The sequence below is a fragment of the Mesoplodon densirostris genome, chromosome X, assembly GCF_025265405.1.
Source record: "Mesoplodon densirostris isolate mMesDen1 chromosome X, mMesDen1 primary haplotype, whole genome shotgun sequence".
NCBI classification, from domain to species: domain Eukaryota; kingdom Metazoa; phylum Chordata; class Mammalia; order Artiodactyla; family Ziphiidae; genus Mesoplodon; species Mesoplodon densirostris.
Genome location: NC_082681.1, coordinates 127082650 through 127107401, shown reverse-complemented (window position 1 = coordinate 127107401; position 24752 = coordinate 127082650). Strand labels below are relative to the sequence as shown.

At 44.7% G+C, this 24752-nt stretch overlaps 1 protein-coding gene across 4 annotated transcripts; it reads left to right on the top strand.

Moving 5' to 3' along the window:
* The first annotated feature begins 2204 nt into the window (after positions 1–2204).
* RAB9A (RAB9A, member RAS oncogene family) lies at positions 2205–22818 on the top strand. 4 transcript variants are annotated; one of them, XM_060087023.1, is made up of 6 exons: positions 2205–2369; positions 2580–2868; positions 3725–3868; positions 17793–17885; positions 18528–18555; positions 21728–22818. In XM_060087023.1, the coding sequence occupies exon 6, from the start codon at positions 21759–21761 to the stop codon at positions 22362–22364; it is 606 nt and encodes a 201-aa protein (XP_059943006.1). In that variant the 5' UTR covers positions 2205–2369; positions 2580–2868; positions 3725–3868; positions 17793–17885; positions 18528–18555; positions 21728–21758; the 3' UTR covers positions 22365–22818. The 4 variants fall into 4 exon arrangements, with proteins under 4 accessions (XP_059943006.1, XP_059943005.1, XP_059943004.1 ...); XM_060087022.1 differs by lacking the exon at positions 2580–2868; XM_060087021.1 differs by lacking the exons at positions 2580–2868; positions 3725–3868.
* The last annotated feature ends 1934 nt before the right edge of the window (positions 22819–24752 follow it).

Here is a 24752-nt window from a genome sequence, read left to right as displayed (position 1 = left end):
AAGCTCATGGAGCAAGAGTGATAGAGACCATCTATCTAAGTTGTGTCAGCTTGCCAGCCACACACAGCCAACAACAAAAATGCCCCAAACTTGCCCTTCGGGGAAAAATCTTTCCACCCACCCTACTCTTGCACTGTCAAATCGATTAGGTAAAGAAGTGGATGGTGGGGACTTCCCTGGTGGCACAGTGGCTAAGAATCCGCCTGCCAATGCAGGGGACATGAGTTCGATCCCTGGTCTGGGAAGATCCCACATACCACGGAGCAACTAAGCCCGTGCGCCACAACTACTGAGCCTGCATGCCACAACTACTGAAGCCTGTGCCTAGAGCCCGTGCTCCACAACAGGAGAAGCCACCACAATGAGAAGCCCGCGCACTGCAACTAAGAGTAGCCCCCACTCGCAGCAATTAGAGAAAGCTCGCGCACAGCAATGAAGACCCAATGCAGCCAAAAATAAATAAAATAAGTAAATTAAAAAAAAGAAAAAGTGGATGGTGGAAGAGACCAAAATATACAAGTATTCTTAAGAGTCAGCTGGCTAGTGTCCAAGTAAGAGTTATTTCAGAAAAAGTACCTTTCTGCAATTCTTTCTTCAGGTGCTGACTATGGCTACACTCAGATATGTTTATATGCCTCACTCACATTTTGGAACAGCGTTAAGAATCACTTGTAGGACCTTCTTAGGGCCCTTTTCCGAAAACTCTTAGATTTCTCAAGGCTTACTTTAAGTCAAGATACAATAATTTTGTAAGTGCACCTGTTAATAGCTGGTTGGTATTACCGGTTACAGAGATAAGCCCTTACCCCGTCACTCCTTGGCTATGATTATGACACATGATTTTCAGGTAGCATTTCCTTAGTGACCCTATGGAATGCTTGTTGCAATTTAGTCCAATGTATCCGACACTACGTATTTTTATTTTCTTTTGGAAAATTAACTCTAATGTTCTTATATGTTTGTTTTGTTGTGTAGTTTTAATTATGTGTTTTATTTTCCCCTTTTTTTTTTTTTAATTATGTGTTTTAAAATAAGATAATGAATATCTCTTCCTCCTCCCTATTGTCAATAGGTTTGTATTTTATAAGCCTTTACTCGTATTTCCTTGGGGAAATAACCTATATGGATAAGATTTTTTTAAATTTAATTAATTAATTTATTTTGGCTGCACCAGGTGTTAGTTGCAGCATGCGGGCTTCTTAGTTGCAGCATGTGGACTTCTTAGTTGCGGCATGCATGTGGGATCTAGTTCCCCCACCAGGGATGGAACTTGGGCCCCCTGCATTGGGAGTGCCCAGTCGTATACCCACTGGACCACCAGGGAAGTCCCTAAGATTTTTTTTTCTATAAAAGAAAAATTCATTTAAGCTCAAACTAGAACTCAGTCTTTATTACATGTCCCACTTTCACAAGTATTCCAAAATTGTCTTTTATATTGATACTTGTGACAAACTCTCTCAAATAGAACCGTTCTAGTACTGAATGAAAAGTCTTAAATTAGATTCATTACCTGAAAATGACTCCCTAAAGAGCCAGAGGTTAATGATCGTGGGCCCAGGAAATAATAAAAGTGAGATCCTTCTCTTGGAAAAGAAACAAACTAAATCTGCTCTACAAAATATATTTAGAGGGACTAAAAATCCCTCTTTGGTCTCCAGGAGCCTGTATTGGAAGACCTGTGCGATCAACTCCATGTTTAAAGTGAGGAATTAAGAAGAGTTTCCTCAGTACCCCCTTTTCCCACTACTGCTTTTTATTTAGAGAGGACAGAGGCAGTAAAATTTTTAACAAGAGCAAGGAAATTTTAAAAATTTAATCAAAAATCCTGTTATTTCACAGTATCACAGCTGTTCTCATTTTTCATCTACTCGTTTGTCTATTTGCGTATTCATTTCTCAACGTAATCACAGCATCCTGTGATTGTGCTTATGCGATCTGTTTATTTACACTTTACGTCACCCTTTAAAGATAACTATTATTTCGTGCTCTCTCGCGGAAACGTAGGCGTAGGACCAGAGGAATAGCCGACCGGAAGAGAACCCGGGATTTAGCTAGAACTGACAGGCACGGAGTGGGTGAGGGCTGGGCGAAGGAGACCTCGAGGCCCCGCCGCCCCCGGGCCCCCGGGCCCCCCGACCAGGCCCCGCCCCGCCTTCCCAGGGTTCCCGCCGGCCAGGCCCCGCCCTTTTTCCCCCGGCCCCGCCCCGTCGCCATGTTGTTCCCTCGGTGCTGGACGGGAGCAGCTGTAACCGGACCCGGGCGGCGCCGCGGACGTCTGCTGCTTGCCGGGTCCTCGACCCTCTCTCTTTCCTCACTGCACCCGGACGGGCCGGCCCGGAGCTCCCGGGCTTCCTCCGTGTGGCCGCGAGGTGAGCGGGGCGCCGACTCCCCTCGGGGCCGGGCGGGGGCCTAGGCGGGCTGCGCGGGCGTCAGGGTCTGAGAGGAGCCCGCGGGCCGCGTGTGCGGCCTGGGCCTCGGGCAGGTGGGGCGGGAGGCGCGCGTGCTCCGTGCGGGTCACTCTCCCGCCCCCGGGGTGGCGGGGCGGCCTGTTGCCCCCTGCCTCCTACTGACTGACGCAGGTGGAAAGATGGGGTCGCGCACCCGGGGAGAGAGACACACGCCCGAAGACAGAGACGCCCAGACGTCCTGGAGACAGACACACGGTGAAGGAGATCCATCGACACCTGGTGACACATACCCAAACACCCAGGGAGAGGGACACATCCACACCAACCCCCGGGGAGACACACAGGGTCACACGGAGAAACCCACCCTGGCACGCCAGCCCAGCGCACTCCCGCATGACTCATGGAGAGAAAGCAGAGGCGCGCACGATTTGATATTGGCGACCTCTGACCTGCTTCCCAGGTGGATATTTGCTAAGGTGTTGGGGCCACTCGGAAGACCAGTTGGGACGTGTGGGGTGTTATCGGATTCAAACTCTCGCTAGGGTTTCGGAATCGTGTTCCTCTCTTTCTTCCAACTTAGTATGTAGGGAGGCAAGATGAAAATTTTAAGTGCTGACCAAATAGTTGTGGAGGTATCAGTTGATTTTTGGGTGGTGGTTTTTTCTTTTCAAATGATGACACGTCCCGTGACCGGGGTTCTCTTGAGGAATGACTTTTCTGCTAGTTTCCAAATTGTCACGTGACCACGCTCTTTTTGTAGGATTTCGGAGGCCTGATAAAAATCAATAGATTTTGGTTCTTTTTAAAAAAATCAATTAAAAAATTTCTTCCGAGTTTGTCTTTCTCTGGCATCATTGTATTGGAAAATCCGTAAATAGCCCGTAATCTCAAAAACCGTTGAGTGGAACAAAACTGAAGAGATGAAGGAAGCTCCGTATTCTTCAGCCAGGGACTTTTAAGAAGACTGTTCTTTGTTTCTCTTTTAGAAGCTTAGGTTGAAGTTATCTTCACTGCTTTGTCTCCTACTCTCTGCATCTGCTGTGGCCGTCTGGGTCTTTCACTATTTTTGTGTGGACATTGTAAACTCCTCTTGTTTGTACTAAAAAGTTTCTGGCTTGCTGACTTATTTACTTTGGAGAGTTTTGTGAGTTGGGGATATTTTTGGTTTATCATTTGCGAGGTTAGAATAGATGGAGGAAAACTGAATAGAACATTGTTGGTCTTGACTCCAAGCCGGGTTCTTGGAGACTAAGGAAATACTTCAGTGCCCTTCCCTCTTGTCCAGCCTCTCCTATTTTCATTTCTTTCTTCCTCAGCCACTCTTCCATCTAGACTGTGGTACGCTGGAGGCCTGCAGATAAGTTCCTTTGGTTCTAGAGACGGACTTTTAGCCTACCCTCATTTCTTACCATTTCTTGGGCGGCCACTCCAGCACTGGGTGTTCTGTGCATGTAAATCCTGTAAGTACATCATTTCATTTACTTCTCACAGCATTTCTGTGGTATTAGCTCCATTTTAAAGATGAAGAATTTGCTGGGGCGTAGGAGGGGTAGGTCTGTTTCCCATGGTCACGGGTGGTGGGTGGTGAGAGGGCAGAGCCGGGATTCAGAGCAGGGCTGTGTGAGTTTAGAGTGGTAGTTCTCAGTGGGGGGCGGGGGGTATTTGACAGTGTCTGCAGGCATTTTTGGTTCACACCTGAGACGGTGTGCTGCAGTCACCTATTGGGTGGAGACCAGGGATGCTGCTCAACAGCCTACAATACACGGGACCGTTCCCCACGACAAACACTTGTCTGGCCCAGAATGTCACTCGCACCCAGGTTGAGAAGCCCTGCTTGACCTCAGTCTGTGTAACTCCAGAGCTCACAGCCAGCGCTTCTGTAGTTCTTCAAATGTGATGTTGGTTCCTATTTAGGGTACCTCCTCCTCATTTTAAGAAAGAGCAGGGGGTGGGGAGGATTTGAGAACTTGAAGAGATTTCCCTTGACTAAGGGACATATTCATTTGAAAGATTGACCAAAAAATTTCTGATAACTGAATCTCCCCCCACCCTTTTTTTTAATATTTATTTATTTGACTGTGCTGGGTCTTAGTTGCAACACTTGGGATCTAGTTCCCTGACCAGGAATCGAACGTGGGCCCCCTGCATTGGGAGTGTGGAGTCTTAGCCACTGGACCACCAGGGAAATCCCTCCCCCCCTTTTTTTTCCGAAGGCAAAAGTGTCAGAACTTGAGAGTCACTCAGAGCCCTTGAAGTAGACATAGGGAATTTGGTTTCTGTATTATTCCACTTGTCAACAAACATTTTACATTTTCTGAGTAGCCCGTCGGTTGCTGACGTAAAGGTGCTGGTGATATGAAGGGCAGTGGGGAGTCCCCACCTCCCTGAAGCTTACAGTCATGAGATCACGTTCTGACTTTGTCCTAGAACAAAATTTATTGCCCAGCCAAGGTCATGGGCCAGGTGTCTTTAAACAAAACAGCTGGGACTTCCCTGGTGGCGCAGTGGTTAAGAATCTGCCTGCCAGTGCAGGGGACATGGGTTTGAGCCCTGGTCCAGGAAGATCCCACATGCCACGGAGCAATGAATCCCGTACGCCACAACGACTGAGCCCGCGTGCCGCAACTACTGAAGCCCGTGCACCTAGAGCCCGTGCTCCATAACAAGAGAAGCCAATGCAATGAGGGCCCCCCGCACCTCAACAAAGAGTAGGCCCCGCTCGCTGCAACTAGAGAAAGCCTGCACACAGCACCGAAGACCCAACACAGCCAAAAATAAAAATTAATTTATTTTTTTAAAAAAGAACAAATAAGCGATGAAATTTTTTAAATTGAATTTTGTATTCTTCCTCTGGCATTCTCCAGCCTGTTTTCACCATGCCTAAGTCTAGGCCCTTCAGTCCATGTAGTGCTTCATTCTGGTGGCAGATATAACTCCTAGGTGAACTTTGGGAGTGAGTGAGAGGAGTCCAAAAGGGTTGGTTCTGGGAGTTCCCTGGTGGCCTAGTGGTTAGGATTCTGGGCTTTCACTGCTGTGGCCCAGGTTCAGTCACTGGTTGGGGAACTGAGATCCCGCAAGCCGTGCAGCACGGCCAGAAAAAAGGGTTGGCTCTGTTTAGGAATCACTGTGAGAGTGTTACTCTGTTATTCATGCGGTCAGCACGGCATCTTTTGTGAGGAGCTTTGCTTTTTGACTCGTGCTGATGGACAGTGTGTTGTTCATTGCTAATGGATAGATTTCTCTGCCTCTTATCAGTTTTTGTCTGCTGTGGGGTAGAGGGGATGCTAAATTATACACCTAAAAATGATTGCAATCGCGTGGCATCTAACAAAGGGATGTGTGCTCTGTTACTCCTGGAGGGGTTTTATTCTGGGAAGGATCAGAGGAATTGGTGCAGGAAGAACATCCACTGGCCTCGGAGGAGTCTTGCTGGATCTGCAGTTGGCTTGCTACTCTGGCCAGGTTAGGTCACCACATTTCTTTCTTCATAAAATGAGATACTTTTACTTTATAATGTATGTGTATGAGAATACATGACACCAAGTAAAGACGTCACATAATTGGCTTCCAAGTACAGGCATACCTCGGAGATATTTTGGATTTGGTTCCAGACCATCGCAATAAAGCGAGTCACACAAATTTTTTGGTTTCCCAGTGCTTATAAAAGTTACATTTATACTGTACCTGTCTATTAAGTGTGCAGTAGCGTTATGCCTAAGAAAAACAATGCTTGTACCTTAATTTAAAAATGCTTTATTGCTAACAGACGTTAACCATCAGCTGCGTCTTCAGTGAGTTGTAATCTTTTTGCAGCACTGCATCAGTGATCACAGATCAGCATAGCAAAATAATAATAATGGAGAAGTTTAAAATATTGCAAGAATTATGAAAATGTGACACAGAGACAAGTGAGCAAATGTTGTTGGAAAATGGTGCCGATAAACTTGCTCCATGCAGGGTTTACCACAGACCTTCAATTTGTAAAAGCCCACAGTATCTGTGAAGTGCAATAAAACGAGGTGTGCCTGTAGTTCTGCCTCAGGCAATTTGCTGGTCAAGCAGCAGGAGGAAATAAGCCAAGTAGGGGGGGGGAGAGAGAGAGGGAGAGAGAGAGAGAGAGAGAGAGAGTGTGTGTGTGTGTGTTTGGGAAACATGTCTCACTTGAAAGCTAGCTGGGTAATAAATTTGTTAGTCAAAACCAAGGACAAGAAAACAGGGCCTGTGACTAAGTAGGTCATCAGCAGAACGTTTATTAAGGTTTTTTTTTTTTTTTTTGAGGGGGTGAACTCACAAAACGCCTCAGCGAGTTTGGAAAGCTGTGATGCAGATGAAAGGTCAGGGTACCTGAGGGAAGGAGTGGGGGACCCAGGGGTGTAGGTGGAGGGGGGCCACCTACCCTGGGTTGGGGAGGTGAGGCCAGAGCTCGGGAGAGAACTCAGAGAACTCTCCATTTCCCAGCGTGAATCTTGGTATTGTACATGTAGTGAAGCTGAGCTCTCCGTGTTTCCACGTTCTGGGTTCTTCCATTACTTTCTGTTAGTTTTTGACCGTGGCCGGTACAGGGTTTAGGGTGCTGTTGCTTATCATGAACACAGAGAAGATGAGATCTAAGTGAATGTAGGCGAAGTCATAGCTAGATCAGCATGGGCTCGGGAGAGCCGGCCGTGCGTTTTGGAAGAAATATAGAAAGAAGCGAAGCAGGCCATAGAGGCTTCACGCTGGCTTCACCGAACCCGGCTCATTTCATCACAGGGAGTCTGAACACAGGCTCCACTTGTGTCCGAGGCCTGATGCCTTACAAATGTCCGCTGCTGTTTGAAGGGGATGGAGAAACAGTATGGAACAACGTTCTCCATTCATCCCGTGGCCACATTCATTATCCAAGTGTGAAGGACAGCAGAGCAGTGTGGCCAGTGAACTGAGCTGCTGGGTCAGCGTGAACTGTTTTCATTCCAGGCTCTTGTGAACTGGATGAGGTTTTGGGGTACAGAGGCCAAGGTCCTTTTCAGAAGGTTTGTTCTCACGAGAGTGGTTGTGTTATCAGTGTTAGAGAAGCCTGAAAGACGCCTTACAGATTCCTGTTTCTGGAATGTGCTCTGTAGAACTTTAACAGATAGGGAGTGTTTAAATGATTTAACAGGTTTGCAAATGCTGGAACTCCCTGGGGTGTGGTGTGTGGCTAGGCGACCTCCCCAGTCTGTGCAGTTTCACACTTGCATGTGTAACCAGAGCAGTGATTAGATGAACACACCTGAACATACAATGTGGTTTAGTTGGAAGTCAGAACAGAAGAGCTGCTTGAAGGCCACATGTTGGTGAGTGCAGAGCATTTTCTAGAATGAGTTCCAGTACTCTTAGATAAAATTTCAGCAATGCTCTTTGGGAGCAAACAGCTCCTACCCTCGTATCCTGTTCCACATTAATATTTGCACAGTACCTGAATTTTATCACACTAGCCCTGAGAAACCCCGCCTCGCAAAGATATGGTGTCATCGAAAGGAATGGAGTGTGAGCTAACGTGGGGACTGAACTCCCTTGAGCGCCAGTTGTGTGGCATCCCGTGGACGGCCAGGACCTCTGTGGTGCCCTCCAAAATGTCACATACCCTGCCCTGCCTGGTTTCCTGTGTGCACTGTCGCTTGATCTCCCCTCCCTCATCGTCCAGAGTGTTCCATCCCCAACTTCTGCTGCACACAGTTTATTAGGAAGTGGGTCTGCTGGTGGGGAAAGGGGCCCCTGGGTGCAGAGGAGGTGTCATGGGGTCTACCCTTGTGCTTTCCGCCCGGCCAGCCTGTCTCAGTCAGTGTTGAGAAGTGCCTCGTGCCCTCTGGAGTCTGTGTGCTCTCTGGGGCTGGTTTCTCATTGTCAGCTGCTTCTCCCCAAGTTAGGATTTCTGTCTCTTCAGTTTGTCACTGCTGGACCATTTGCTTTCCATCTTCTCGGTTTTGTTGTTGTCTCTCATCTACAGTTGTTCTCTCTTATTGTCCTTTTCGGGTTTGTACATTTTTTAGACCTTTCCTGTCTTTTGATGGGAGTGAAGGCAAGGTCACACATGTTTGACCTGCCCTGTTTAATTAGACCAGGGGGAAGTTATTTAATCTTTATGAACTTGGTTTATTGATCTATAAAACATGGGTGGTAGTGTCCAACTTGGAGGTGACTTCAAGGTGCTCTCTGCCAGGTACCTAGTAGACATTCAGTGAACAGTGGTGGCTGATGTTACTATGGTCATAGCATTTGTTAACTTGAGCAAACGAGAGAATGGCAGTAGGTAGGGAGGGAAGTGGACATGTTTCTTGTGTGGGTGAATGAAGTGGGTAAGACAGAAGAAGAAAGAGATTTTGAAAATGGGGAAAATAGTTAGCTTGGTGTTAGATACGTTGAATTTGAACCGCCATCAGGGTACCAGATGAATATATTATAAAGGGGGTTGGAATTCTTATCTGGTGCCCAAGGGGTGGGAGCGTGGAGGTGGGCTTTAGTTTAGGAATCACTGGGTTTTATATCCCAGGAAGATATGGTTTGTATCAACCTTGCGATACGTCTCCTTAAGAGCCCTTTAGAAAAGGGAGCCATCTAGGTTGCAGAAAGCCAACGGGGTGAGGGGAAGAGAAAGCAGAAACTATTATTAGAGTAGTTTTATGAACGATGAAGTAGGAAACATTTTCAAGGTCATTGCCAGGCTGTTTAGACCTAATAGAGGCAGTAATGGTGGCTGAGTCCTGGCTAAGACTTGAAGGTCCCACTAAGGCCTCCAGCTATGGGTGTGATACTTACAAGACCCTTTCCCAGTTGGGCCTCCATTACCTTATTTGTTTAAAAAAAAAAAAAAGAGCCTTGTGTACCCTTCTGAGATTTTATATCATGTACATTCAGATAAATCTCTACATCTCAGAATTCACTGCCCACTAGGTGGACCTCTGGTGAGAACATTGGTCAACCATGAGGGTGTGTCTCTAGAAGTGTAGAGGGAAGTCCTAAGAGGAACTTTTTTCTTTATTTAGGGCTGCATGTGCCTTAGGGCGTTTAGATGAGGACCGAGGAGAAGCCAATGGACTGGCCCTTAGGAGGTCTCTGGTGACTTTTGCTGACATTCAGGGGGATAGAGGGGTTGAGAACCTGCGTTTAGTGAGAGGGTGGAGGGTTGATCAGGCACAGAGCCGAAACAGGTAGTGATGGCAGAGTAAGTTGGGGCTTGGAAAGCTTTTCATAAGCGCAAACAGCTTCAGTACCTTGGTGGGGACAAACTGGAGCATCAGTGATGGAGAAGTGGGATGAAGTGAACTTTCTTCACTTCAGATGAAGCAAACTATATATTTCTTTAATTGATCACACGAAATATACAAAAGCTACCTGCTGTGCTCTTAAATTTCTTCTCCTTTTGACTTGGTGACAACTTCCTTGCAGAATGGGAGCCTCTAATCTAGTTGAGTCCTGTATACCAGACATATAGCTGTTCTCTTGAAATAGACCTTAGGAAATTCCACTCCTCTTATTTAATTTCTCTCACAGCCAAAGAGTTCTACCTGCTGTGGCCCTCTTGGGCAGTGTTGCTATACTAACTCTTCCCTGAGCTTATGTGGAAGTTCTCCAGCTCTTAACCTTTTCTGCTCCAAATTAAAGATACCAGTTTTCTTATCTAACTTGAAGAGACAAGTCAGAACCAAGGTTCCCTTAAGCTACAGCAGATCATTTAGGAATCACATTTAGTTTGTGTTTTGCTGCTTTAATGTATTTTTCTAACATGCATATTAAAATTCATTTCTTTCAGGGCTTCCCTGGCAGTCCAGTGGTTAAGACTCCGTGCTTCCAATGTAGGGGGTGAGGGTTCGATCCCTGATCAGGGAACTAAGATCCCACATGCTGCGCGGCATGGCAAAAAAAAAAATTCATTTCTTTCATAATGCAGTCTTCTTCCTGAAGTACCTAGCTGTACTTCCCAGTATAGTTTTCCTATTTTGTGACCTTTATCCATTTCTTTGCATTTTAATTCTGTCCCCCAAAGTGCAGCCTTTAACTATCCACACTCTTTTCTGTCAAGCATCTCAAGTGCCTTTTTCAGGTATCTTATTATAGGTAGATTTATGCTTGTTCCTTTTAAGGACTTCATTAAGTAAAACAAAGAACAAAATGTGGGGCCTCCCTGGTGGCGCAAGTGGTTGAGAGTCCGCTTGCCGATGCAGGGGATACGGGTTCGTGCCCCGGTCTGGGAGGATCCCATATGCCGCGGAGCGGCTGGGCCCGTGAGCCGTGGCCGCTGAGCCTGCGCGTCCGGAGCCTGCGCGTCCGGAGCCTGTGCTCCGCAACGGGGGAGGCCACAACAGTGAGAGGCCCGCATACCGAAAAAAAAAAAAAAAAAGAACAAAATGTGATCCTCACTTATAGGATTAGCAGTTTCCTGTGACTAAGTCTTTTCATTGAACTGTCACAGTTCATGGTCAAAGTGTAATATTAGGAAAGTCTTATGGGTGAGGGAAATAGTAACGCCACGTAAAGATGAAAGTCTTGAGGGTGTTATGAACTACACAGATCGATCACACGAAATATACAAATATTGCAGACATGTATTGATGATTTCTTGAGGTCCACATTCCTTTAAGAATGTGATGAAACCTTTTTATAGTCTTTCCAGAGAAAGGCTCAAGTACATGCTTCCATCCATACCACTCATCCTTATTTCACATGTGATTCTAGGAGGTGCATTTTCCCCCTGCAGCTCCTTCATGGATTCCCAATTAAGCACACTTGATACCTGTACTGTTTAATACAATACTCAGGTAGCTATTTAAGTTTAAACGAATTGAAATGAAATAAAATTAACAATTCACTTCTTCAGCTGGACCAGCCACATTTCAGGTGCTCAAGAGCCACATGTGGTTAGTGACGACTGTATTGGGCGTAAGAACATTTCCGTCATCACAGGAAGTTCTGTTGGATCACGCTGCTCTGTACTTTCAGGATGATTTAAGAAAATTGAATTCCTTAACCAAATCTGTTTTTGTCTCCTCTCTTCTCCCTTCCCACTCTCTCCACCACTGTTAATGGTTAGTATACCTAACTACAAAGGTGCCTTGTTTTAAGCAAAATTGAAAGTATATATTTCTTTAAAGTTTAATTAGCTCATCTTCATAAAAGAGTACTTACTGAAACGAGTTCTTTAAGTAGAGTGAGCTGCTCTGATATCGTGGTAGCGTGGTTTGATCTACACAGCGTTTTCCTTGTCTAGCTGTCTCTGAGGTAATGCTCAGTGGTCACCTAGATAATTTATTTCATCTGGCAAGTTGTACCTCCAATTTGGTCTGTTCTTGTGGAATTTTGCTTAATTCTTCTTTTTGTTTTGCTTGACTTCTTGCTGTAAGAGATCACGCCCATTATTACACTTAATGACTTCCTTGACTTGCCTCTCGTTCATGTGTTTCAGCAAAGACGACCAGGAAGACTGGAAATAAAGAGTGGAGCTAATAGGCTGTTAAGCGAGACACCTGTATTAAGATATAAGGAAACAAATACACCTCAGGCGAAAATAGAAATAATGTAGGGGGCCTCCCTGGTGGCGCAGTGGTTGAGAGTCCGCCTGCCGATGCAGGGGATACGGGTTCGTGCCCCGGTCTGGGAGGATCCCATATGCCGCGGAGCGGCTGGGCCCGTGAGCCATGGCCGCTGAGCCTGCGCGTCCGGAGCCTGTGCTCCGCAATGGGAGGGGCCACAACAGTGAGAGGCCCGCGTACCACAAAAAAAAAAAAAAAAAGAAATAATGTAGGGATTATCCATGCTTTTGTTGCCTTGGTTAGTTTCTTCATGCCTCGGTTTCTCAAGCTATGAAATGAAGTGGCATGCCTCTCACTAGGGCATTCAGAGTGAGTGCAAAAGGAATGTGTGATTTTGGGAAAAAAAAATTGTTCCTAAATTTAAACCAGGAGTGGTAAATTCAGTTTAAGTTTTTGGAAGTGAGAGTTAGTCACGGGGTTTCAGATTTGAAAATCTGAAATTTTGAGGAACCAGTTTATAAACCCAGCGTACTCTCCCTTTGGTAGCTTGTTAGAGGAATGTCGTTTTTCAGCGTTTCCTGTTGCATTCAGTACTTATTTTAAAATAAGAGGTTTCCTCATGTGACTTTCAAGTAAGAATCAATTTTTTTGTCCTCTCCCACACATTTTTCCCCACACACATTTTAATAGACCTCAAAAATAGAATGGGGGAAGGAACTAATTGAATAGAGAAACAAAGAACTGTAAGTACGGTAAGTACAAATAGAAAAATAAGAATAGAATAACAAGAATGAAGGAGGAAGTAGTTCGCTCTTTGTTCTCAGTTTAGCATTCATTTGGTACCTCATCGAATGGAAAGCTTTGTACCAGATGTTGCAGAACCAAAAAAGGACAAATGAATGGATGGCATTAGGTGTTGTGTGTCCCTCCCAGGGAGCTGACGCTGTAATTAGGAAACAGACACGTACACAACTGACAGATGGTTAAAGCATAACTGAAGGAGAGCTGTAATAGAGGTGGAATGATTATGAGAATGAGAAAGATTCGGTTTCAGGGGGCGGCGTGTGTGGGTGGCAAAAGTGGGCCTTTGGATGACTAGGATTTTCATAGCTGTCGATGTTGGGGGGGGGAGCTGCTAGTCCAAGATAAGGGCCTGAGCAAAGGCTGGACAGTAAATGCCTGTGATAAGTTTGGGGATGGTGACTTGTAGGGATATAATTGGGACAGGCAGGTATATGAGGTTGGATAGCTCTTGGAATGCCATGCCCCAAATCCTATATAATAAAAGTTATAAAGAAATAAGTGGGTTTCGTTATCTGTAAGAATGGAGGCAGTTAGATCAATGACCAATAAATAGTGTCTACCTTTAATCCATACAAACATTTCTACTTGAGATGTATATTCTCTATGCTTGGATCTGACTCCCCCTTGGTTTACCGTAATATAGTAATTGGCTTTGGAAGCCAGCATGGGGGTGGAGAAGGCCAGGGAAAAGGCTACTACTGATACACTATCCATAAACAATTGATAGTGCAAGATAAAAGTACACAATAGAAAAGCTGGAAAAATAGTGTTATGAAAAGGAAAGGGTTGGCATACAATGCACTCTTTTTATCTTTAGTTTTGAGGTATTTGCTGAAAGCATGGTTTATTTTCTTTCCTGCCAGTAACCTACTTAACCAACTTCCTGTTCAGATTAGTGTGCACCATGTATGACATGCATTGGGGCCACCACATGGTATTGTAATCCTAATAATAGTGTGTGTAACTGGCTTATTGAAAAGGATACTGCTGAAGGGACAAGGAGATCATCTGTGGCACGTGTGAATCTAATGTTAGGGTCTTATTGCTAATTCTAAGGCCGATATAATTCCCATACCGTAAAATTCACCTTTTTAATGTATCCAGTTCAGTTGTTTTTAGTATATACACTAAATTGTGCAACCGTCACCACTATCTAATTCCAGAGTATTTGTCATACCCCCCCAAAAAAAAGAAAGAAACCCCATACCCATTAGCAGTTACTCCCGATTCCCTGGAACCACCAATCTACTTTCTGTCTCTATGGATTTGCCTATTCTGAACATTTCATATAAATGGGATAATATATATATGGCCTTTTGTGTGTGGCTTCTTTAACTTATAATGTTTCTGAGGTTCATCCACGTTGTTGCGTGCATCAGTACTTCATTCCTTTCTTTGACTGATTAATCTTCCATTGTATGGATAGGCTACATTTTATTATCTATTCATCAGTTGATGGACATTGGGTTGCTTCCATTCTTTGGCTATTGTAAATACTGCTACTTCGAATATTCATGTACAAGTTTTTGTGTGGATGTGTTTTCATTTCTCTTAAGTATATGCCTAGGAGAGGAATTGCTGGGTCATACGGTAACTCTGTGTTTACACCTTTTTGGGGAACCGCAGATTGTTTTCCATTATTGTTGCACCATTTTACCTTCCTACCAGCAGTGTATGAGACTTCTAGTTTTCCCACATCCTCAGCAACACTTGTTATTGTCTGCCTTTTTGATTTTAGTCATCCTAGTGGGTGTGAAGTGGTGTCTCATAGTTTTCATTTGCATTTCACTACCTGGCCAATGATGTTGACCATTTTTGCCCATTTTTAAGTTGTTTTTTAAAAAATTATTATTGATTAATTTTAAGAGTTCTGGATACAGGTCCTTTATCATATATATGATTTGCAAATATTTTCTTCCATCCTGTGGGTTGTCTTTTCACTTTCTTGACAGTGTCCTTTGAAGCACAAAAGTTTTAAATTTTGATGAAGTTCAGTTTACCTATTTTTTTCCTCTGTTGCTTGTGTTTTTGGCTTCATATTGAGTTATTTTTAATATAATCTGAGTTACAGAAAAATTTAAGAAGCAGTTGTCCTTAAGGTCTGGTGGATAGCAGTATTTGATGAAACTTTAGAAGAAAATCATTTCTATTTCATTTGAATTACAGCATTCAGTCAAGCTAGGCTTTAAGTGAAAATGAAGCTTTAAAAAATACTTTTGAGTCTGCTAACCCCTGCCCCAATTGCAGATTCAAGAGCAAAATAAATTATTGTGGTTGCTTTAAAAAATACGTATTTGACATTAAAAAAAGGAGTATGAATTTGCAACCAAATCAGGACTTTGAAGACTGAACTCGGTATTGATTATTCGAGGTTTTCTTGCAGACTTTCATGTTAACCTGTGAGCTTTTACATGGTGTCATCACGGTGTGCACATTCTTCAAGTTTATCACTTAACAGTGTATTTCTACAGACCCGTGTCTCCATGTCTCCTCAGGGGCGGCAGACGATCCCCAATTATGCATTTAGGTCATTTCCATTTGCCCCACTGGGAAAGTCCTTCCTTCCTTCCTGCCTTACTTTCCTTCCCTCCCTTCCTTTCTTTCAATATGGTTTTAGAATGGTATGGGGATGTATTTTTTGGTAGAGTCTAGAAAACTGACAACTCAGGGAAAAGTCTGGGCATTTTTGTCATGGTATAATACATTTCCATTAACTGAATCTTTTTAGAGAGCTTGTTTCATTATAAAAATGAAATTGCCATGGGACTTCCCTGGTAGCGCAGTGGATAGGACTCTGTGCTCCCAATGCAGGGGGCCCAGGTTCGATCCCTGGTCAGGGAACTAGATCCCACATGCATGCTGCAACTAAGAATTCACATGCCACAACTAAGGAGCCCGTGTGCCGCAACTAAGGAGCCCACGTGCTGCAACCAAGACCGCACGCATCCAAATAACTATTTTAAAAAATGAAATCGCCATGATAGGCATGGCATGCTGATTTCAGTATTGTCTCTGCACATAGAGGTACGTGCAGGGTGTGCTAGGAGTGCAGGGGAAGGGCTTCACGGGGAGATGAGGTCTAGCTGCATCTCCAAGGGTGAGCAGGAGTTCACCGCCCGCCAGAGAGCAGGAGGAAGGGTTTGTAGTGAATATCATACTGCAGTCTCAAGTATGAGGCCCAACCACTGCAGTTTTCAACCCCAGAGCTCGCTGATACCATTGGTATTGACAGTTGAGAGGCATCGTAAGGGATCCATTGCAGCTCTACCCAAGGCCTCCCTCCCTCCCTCGCCAGTCTGCTCTTTATCGCAGCCAGCTACCTTTCTGGACTCCGCATCTGTTCAGGTTGCTGGCTGCGGAAGCCATTTCAGGGCTCCGCTCACTCCGAGGGTGTCAGCAGAAATCCTTCCATGGCTGCTGAGGCCCTCCCCCTCCAGTCCCGTCGTCACAGCTCGCTCCGCTCTCCGCGGCTCCAGGTGCTCGGCCCACCCTGGGCTCTCCCAGGACGTGCCGGGTGCCTTGGCAGGGCCTTCGCACCACTGGTCCCGCTTCCTGGTTCTGGCCCCTCCCCCTTCTCACAGGTTCCTCCTCCTGCTGCTGAGCTTTGCCGGTGGTCAGACCAAATCCCCCAGCAGTGGACTCGGCCTTTGGGGAGGCTGGTCCTAAGGACAGTGTGCGCCTGACACGGTCATGGAGACACTGCTTTAGAACAGCCCACGCTGGAGACTGGTGCATAGTCTCGCGCTGACGCAGGTGAACACTGCCGGTGGTCCTCTGGCCTTGGAAGTTACTGCAGCTTCTTTCTTTAACTGAGCGGCAGGTGAAGTAGCTCTCTGTGTTACAGGGTCATGTTGGATGAAAATGTAATTCCCTTGATAGCTGGAATCCCGCAGCTCCGTGAGATGCTCACACCTGGGGCCTGGTCTGACCTAGGGAGCCGCAGGGGCAGAATCCCTGCAGTGTTTAAGCTGTTCTTTGGGTTTTGGTTGGGTGTTGTACTCTACAGCACGTACCTCTCATCTGTAAGACTTGCATCAGTTGTAACGCAAGAGGGTTTGTGCCCGGACTGTCAGCTCCCCCAACTACCAGCCCCACGTGCCAGGGCCTGGGTGTGGCCTGCATCCTGAGTGCCTGGCCCGGGGAGGCACACACTGAGGACTCCTGCAGAACTGCTTTCCTGCCTGCTCCACGCGCTTCTGGGAGGCGCCACAGGGTTCTGCAGATGTGTGATTGCAATTGCATTTAAAACATGTTCAAACTGTGGAAACTCTAATAGAACTCAGGTAGACTCAGATGTGCTTTATCTCTGTGCCAGTGGATTGAATACTAGTAGTTCTGTCAGGTTAACTTGTTTTTGTGCAGGTCTCGTAATAAAGCAAAAGCAGGTGGAAGACGCTTGCCATTGCTACCCCTTTTCATTATACGTACGACAGTAACAGGAGAACCGTCTGAAATAAATGCAAAGGCAGCTGAGACTGCCGCGCCTGTGGGTTAACTACTGCGCTTTGGAGTCGGTCGCATTCCCATCTCACTCCCCCCCCCCCACTAGCTGTGTGACCTCGAGCAAGGACCGTAATGTCTCTGAGTCAGTCTTCATCCATAGGGTAGGGATAATGAGAGGCTTGTGAGGAGTGAACACAGTGAAGCAGAGTCAGTGGCTTGCAGGGCTCAGTCAGTGTTAGCGTGGTGATGGTGGTGGTGATTTTATCCTTAACCCCCAAATATCAAGATTCTGAAGGGTAGCATTTTTTTCATCGATTGAATTTATAAGTTGAAGGCTGCTTTACGTAAGTCCCACATAAACGCCCTTTGCTTTTAAAAAAGGGAGGGACAGGGGTTTGGAACTGTGGGTTTAGACCGAAAGAGGCTAGTACTTTAGCACAGCTCTGCCTACTCGGCACAGGAAACCTTCACCCTGAATTTGGTCTGTAGGACTGGGATCCTTTGGCTTCCTAATGTCTGCCTGCATTGCCCTCTCGTTTGTTCTGCCCATGACTCTTCTGAAATTTGACTGAAGAAATGGCCATAAAAGAAATCTACCTAGTTTCTATAAAACTCCCAGTAAAGACTTCTTCATGTGTCCATTCCACAGAAACTCCCTGCACTCTTATAATGAGCCTGGCACAGTGGTGAACCGCTTTCCCTGTTGTCCGTGTCCAAGTGGATCTTCCCGACAGCCCTAGAGGTAGGTATTGCTGTCACCAGAGTCCCCAGAGCTGCAGGATGTCAAATAGCTTGTCCACGAGTCTGTGCTCTTGGCCTTTGGCACAGTGAACCAGTTCTCCTTTCTGACAGTGGGCCTCCATTCTCTCACAAAGTTTCCTGTCTGCCTTGGCTGCCCAGAAAGAAGCTTCACGAAATTCTGCACTGCCTTAGTCTTTGCCTGACTTTTCCTGTGTCACATTGGGTGCCTCTCCCTTGAGTGGTCCTTCTTTTTTCCTTCTTTGTGTTAGCTTTATTCTGTGGAATATGATTGTTCTAAACCACTCAAAATTTGGGCAGATTTTGAATAATTTATATTTTACATTTCATCTTAGCCAAGTTTTACAACTGTCTAAATGGGATACTTAGAAAGGTAGGGTGGGTGGGGGCAGGTGAAAAACTTGTTGGAAAAAAACAATGGTTAAAGTGTAGTGTTTGATTCTAGGGCTATTTTTAGGCTGAGAAAGGTCATGGGCAGCTTTCAGGTGTAGTTTTCCTTTTAAATTAAGAATCTAGCTACTAATGGAAGTCATTTTGCATTTTAATTCTTGTGTTTACTCTTAAAGTTATGAAAACAGATTGAATGTACATTGCTAAGGTGTGCTTTCTGATTTTTTCTTTGCAGATGATGATGTTTGAACTGAACAATTAAGGTAAGATTATGGCTTATGTGACTTATTCAGATTTCTTTATAGGGTTTAGCTGATTGCTAAAGTCATGTTTTAGCTTGGGTGAAGATTATTGCCTTTGGGCAGTCCTTCTAAACTGGAGTATAAAAGGCCTTCATATTACATTTTAAGGTAAGTTTTGAAAAGAGCGTATGAGGATACCTTTATTCATTCAGCTTATACTAAAGAAGTTTCAAAGCATTTTACTGTTTTCGGAGAAGAAAAAGGGAACATTTTTAATGTTCATAAACTCATTATGTTATGTTAATGTAGTGATTGCATGAAGCTAGCTTTTGTTAGATGTCAGTGGGAAATAAGATAGTTTGTATAATTATCTATATCACCATGCATGTTTATATTCAAGGCTACAGTTAGACTCGGAGAGCTGTTTGTGTCTGCATTAGTTGTTTGAGCAAATGCCAACATACCCCCAAATAGGATATCTGGGAGGCCCCAAATTATAGATGAGAAATGTAAAAAATTGTATCCTATTTCCTGGTGTGTGGGTCTAGCATATCCCAAATTTGTTTGCTCAGAATAAGGGCACAAACTAGGAAACATTATTATGAAGAAAGAAAAGAACTATGAAAGTGTCCTGATAGAGTTATGAATTACAAATCTCAAGGAATTTCTAAGACTTAATTTGGTAGATGTATGTAACCACGCATCTGGGTGGAGGTTGTCAGATTGCACAGTCTGGTTTATAATTTGATGTACAGATCCTAACAAGTTGATGCTGTACAGTGAAACTTTGTGTCCAGTGAGGCAGTTAGAGACTTAGTAAAATCCTGAGATAAATGATAGACTAGAATTCAGCACATCTGTTAACACCCTTGTAACACAACGCGGAACGTCTGTGTTTATGTATCTTCAAAATAGTGGGAAAGGAACAATCTTGGGATGGGGGGCTGCTGGGGGAGGTTCCCAGTGTGGGGGATGACTGTGCTGAGCGGTTCTGAGGGCCCAGCGGTTAGTTCGTGAAGCGGGGTTGGGTTCGCCAGCAGAGCGAGCAGCACGTGCCGGGACGAAGGCAAGGGCCAGTGTGAGGGCTGAGCCCGTGGATCTGAGTTTCACTTCCCCGTGACAGTGCGTTTCTGAATGGCTGATGCCAAGAATGGGGAGCAGGGCCAGGTGTCTTGCCTTAGAAGTTGGGCTTAGAACTGAATCTCTGGAGAAGCACTGAAGAATGTTAAGGAGGGAGCATTAGATGCTTTCCTTATGTCAGAATAGTTGGTGTGCTTTTTTGGTTTTGCTACTCTTTTTTCCTAAGTTGAAGTCGTGCAATCAAGATTCCAAAGAATTAAACAAAGGAACCGATTTAGTGCACTGTTACTATGTCAGGAAATTAAAGGGCTTGAGATAGTTTCAGTTTCCTCCCTAACATTAATTTAGCCTGGGCATTGGGCAGAGCCATCCACTGAAGTCGAAAAGTCTCCAAGTAGTATGCACTTTAATTGCCTCACACTTTCGTTGGCCCATTTAAATTGTATTAATTATAGTAGTAATTACTGTGGTAATTTAAAAGCGCCAATAAGAGTTAGGGACAAGTTGCCACATGTTTATAAGTGTAGCACGTAGTAGGAAATGCAGAATTCTTGCACGTTATGGGAAGTGTTCAGTTACATTATACTGGGTCATACTTGCATATAACCAGGCGATTGCCAGATAATGTTTGTTTACTGCAGTGATTTTGCAAATTCATCCTAGTCAATACAACAATTATTGTTCATGCCTTTATTACCTTCCCATTGAGGGATTCACAATATCTACTTTCATGTTAAAGTTAATTACCAATTTTGCTCTAGGGCTGTGCTGTCCAATACAGCTGTTGGCTCTTTAAATGTGACTATTCAAATTAGTGAAAATTATATAAAATTTAAAATTCATTTCCTTGCTCCCACTAGCCACTTGTGGGTAGTGGCTGATACGTCAGACAGTCCAGATGGAGGACATCTCCATCGTTGCAGAAAATTCTGTTAGTGCTACTCTAAAGGTTGTCTTTTACAAATATCTTAAAAGCCATTTAATATTGAAATATTTACAGTTTAAATGATATAATTTGATTCAAAATAATTGGGCAGAAGGGAGAATGGGATGCTATGGAGGAAACAAGATTTGCTGTAAGTTGATAATCGGTGAATCTAGGTTTAGGGTCTGTGAGGTGTCATCATATTATTCTCATTATTCAGAAATTGTGTATGTTTGAAATTTTGCATAATAAAGAATTAAAACAGAAGCCTTAAATAGGAACAGTGCTCCCACCAGCCTACAAAAGGGCGTCTGAATCTCCGTACCCACCCCAGCCCCCCGCCCCCGGGGGGGACTGGTGGCGGGGAGGGAGTTAGTCCTGCCCCAGGGCTTCCCCTAAAGGGTATGCATGGTACCACATTTTTGTTTTATGTTCATTTCATTCCCCCTTGAAACACACAGGTAACAGCCCAGGCTCGCATTTGTTCGGAAGAGTTAGAGCTGCCTAAATGAATCTTGTGGGTAGAATGTGCTAGGTTATAATATTATATCAAAAATTCGAGTGGTGCTGACATTAATGTTAGCCAACTCAAAATAGTGTTCCTAATGAAAAGAATAGAGTCCTTTACTCGGTGGTTGGCTTCAGTCTGTTCACAGCCAGATCAGTCAGTTCTGTCTCTGGTTTCCTGCTTACCAGCTCCTATGGTGATGGCGCTGGGAGAGAGAAAGAGGGGGCTGTCTAGGAACCCCCTGGCCTGAGAGGAAAGCCATCAGTGAACACTGTCACCGTGCCACCAGAAGGCTGTTTGCAGTTGCTACAGAAACGTGCCCACCTCGGTCTCCTACTGCATCTCTAACAAATGGTGGCAGGGCTTATTGTGAGCCAAGAGGAACGGTTGAGAGGACAGTCTTTGGCGTCAGACTTGGCCTTGAGTGCTAGCCTCAGTCAGCCGTGACCCGAGGAAGGGGAAGAATGAGCCCTCAGCAGCTGTCAGAGAGAGTGACGGTCGGGTGGTGCCTGGCACGAGGTGAAGGGCTCAGTAGGTGACATCTCTTGCCATCCGGTATTCCCTGCGCAGAAAGGAATTGGGGCTCTGTGTTTTATTTCCCTTAGACGCTGACATTCATAGAGGCATGTAGAACCATGTACAGGTCTAAAGGAATGTAATGGTACCCTTTTATTTTACAGGGTTCGGAAATCAGAGATCTTGAGGTTAAAAATGGCAGGAAAATCATCACTTTTTAAAGTAATTCTCCTTGGAGATGGTGGAGTTGGGAAGAGTTCTCTAATGAACAGATATGTGACTAATAAGTTTGATGCCCAACTCTTCCATACAATAGGTGTGGAATTTTTAAATAAAGATTTGGAGGTGGATGGACATTTTGTTACCATGCAGATTTGGGACACGGCTGGTCAAGAGCGGTTCAGAAGCCTGAGGACGCCATTTTACAGAGGTTCTGACTGTTGCCTGCTTACTTTTAGCGTTGATGATTCTCAAAGCTTCCAGAATTTGAGTAACTGGAAGAAAGAATTCATATATTATGCAGATGTGAAAGAGCCCGAAAGCTTTCCTTTTGTGATTTTGGGTAACAAGGTTGACATCAGCGAGCGGCAGGTGTCTGCAGAAGAAGCTCAAGCCTGGTGCAGGGACAACGGCGACTATCCTTACTTTGAAACAAGTGCAAAAGATGCCACGAATGTCGCAGCGGCCTTTGAGGAAGCAGTTCGAAGAGTGCTTGCTACCGAGGATAGGTCAGATCACTTGATTCAGACAGACACAGTCAGTCTGCACCGAAAGCCCAAGCCCAGCTCATCTTGCTGTTGAAGTTCGAGAGGTTGCCCGTGCGATCTAACCAGGTCACATACATGCACAGATAAGCACAGGGTGGAGATGAGAATTCGTGTTTGCAGCAATGGATCGTGTAGTCATAAAATTAAACTAACCATATTGCTGCCTTGTTAGTGGGTGGGAGAAGGGACACATCCACTCACAGGAGAATCTCTTTACTCAGTAATGGCACCTTACCTTTATAAGTTGTAACGGTTGTCTAATAATGTTTAATTTAAATATGTATGTCACAGAGCTAATAAATGAGACGACCAAGACTTTATAATTAAAACAAAACACTTGAGTGTTCTAGAAGTTACTGTTTTTTTCCCCGGGAAAATGGAGAACTACCTTTTCTATGTGTATATTTTTATGTAATTAGCACTCTGTTCCTGGTTCAGGGAAAACATGTCCTAAAGCAATAATGTTAGATATTAAACATTAAAATCCAGTGCATTTGCCGTGTAGTCATGTGATTTGAGGACGTGTTCATTCGGTTTAGAATTATGTGCGTGTTCACTTTTTCATTCTACGTATCAGGATTGATCTCACTCGTAATCACTTGTCGTTTGTGTGCCCCCCTCGACCCCCAACACAGAAGCCGGCTTTATCACTCTTGGAGGAGGTACTGCTTCTGGATTGTACTGTGTGTGCGGGTAAATGAAGACATCTTTATTTGGTCATGTATTTATTCTGTGTCTTCTACGTCACTGAGCTTTGTTTAGTGATTTGGTCTCAAGGAGATTTTTCGTCATTCTGCTGCAATGAGCAGACTTATTGATAGAGCAAGTTGTGGTCTTTCGTGGGTAAAGTTCACGCACTGCGCTATTCATGCTGATCCCATCCTGCAGAGGCACACCAATGCCAGGCGCACGTGTTAGAGAGGACAGGACCCTTGGCTGTGGAGCGGTGGGTTATCACGCGACATGCTTTTGGGGGGCTGTCCTGTGGGGGGGAGTACATTTCGGAACAGCTAGGTTGAGAGATTTCTCTCCCTGGCCCCGCTCCTTGGAACCATTTGACACAGAACGCCAATACAGTAAGCTCAGCTTTTGAAAATCTAATTTCCTCACACAACAGATTTGGCTCTAAGCGAAACATTTTCACATTTTAAATTTGGGGAAATTAAATCTCTTTATAGTCTCAGGTTAGAGAGAGCTGTAGTTTTTATTATTTATAATCAATTCCGCCCCCGCCCCACCAAACTATAATCCTCCATTCAGAAAACAAAGTAGGAATCCACTATTAACAAACGAGTGTATATTATATATTCCCTTTGTTTTTTTCTCTAGGGGACATGCTTTGTTATTTTAAATCATGTGTACCCATTGTTTTGTGACTTGCCCTTTTCTCTTAATCTGTCTGGATATATTTCCATTATATAGTAGACCTACCTCATTTATTTGCTGCATGGATGTCTAACAGTTTATTCAAACCGTTCTCTGCTGATAGCTAGCAGTAGTATATTAAAGTTTCCCACACCTTGCTCACCAGTGGATACTAGGAGTACATTTTTTTGTTGTTTATCATTTGAATAGATGATAGAGTCACACGGTTGAATATTATAAGGCACAAGGGACAAATATCTACCCTTGCCACCGAGTTCCTGCACATGGAGGCAGCCATGTGTCAGTTTCTTGGGTATCCGTCTAGATTTTTAGTACGGGTCCTAAGGGAAGCATATTGTGTTAGTTCGCTACTGTTTGCATAACGTGCAGACCCGGTGGTTTAAACAATAGGGATTTCTTTTCTCACAGTTCTGGAGGCTAGAGGTCCAAGATCAAGGTGTTGATGGGTTTAGTTTTTCCTGAGTCTTCTCTCCCTGGCTTGCAGGGGATCTTTCCTCTGCACACAACACTTCCCCACCTCCACCACCCCCACCACCCTCCCCCACCCCCCCACCCCCCACCCCCATCTCTCTGTGTCCAGATTTCCTCCTCTTATAAGAACACCAGTGAGATTGGATTAAGGGACCACCCTAATGGGCTCAATTGAACTCACATTAACTCCTTAAAGGGCCTGTCTCCAAATATAGTTACGTTCTGAGGGACTGGGGGCTAGGCCTGTTAATTATGAATTTTGGGTGGGGGGGGACACAATTCAGCCCATTACACATCTCTGTGTGTGTGTGTGTGTGTGTGTAGGTATTTACAAAATGTATAATTTTGATACTTGTATAGATTTAACTAATACCTTAGTGGTTTTTCTAAACTTCTAAGCATCTTTTCAGTAACCTCTTTTTCAGCTAAATATTCAGGGATTAGATTAGTTGGCATTCCAGAGGTCTAGAGCTGGGCAGCACAAAAGGATCAAAGGACCGAATCCTCGCGTGTGTAGACAGGCTGACGGAAGGGAGAGTAATGCAGCTTCACAGCGTGACTTAAA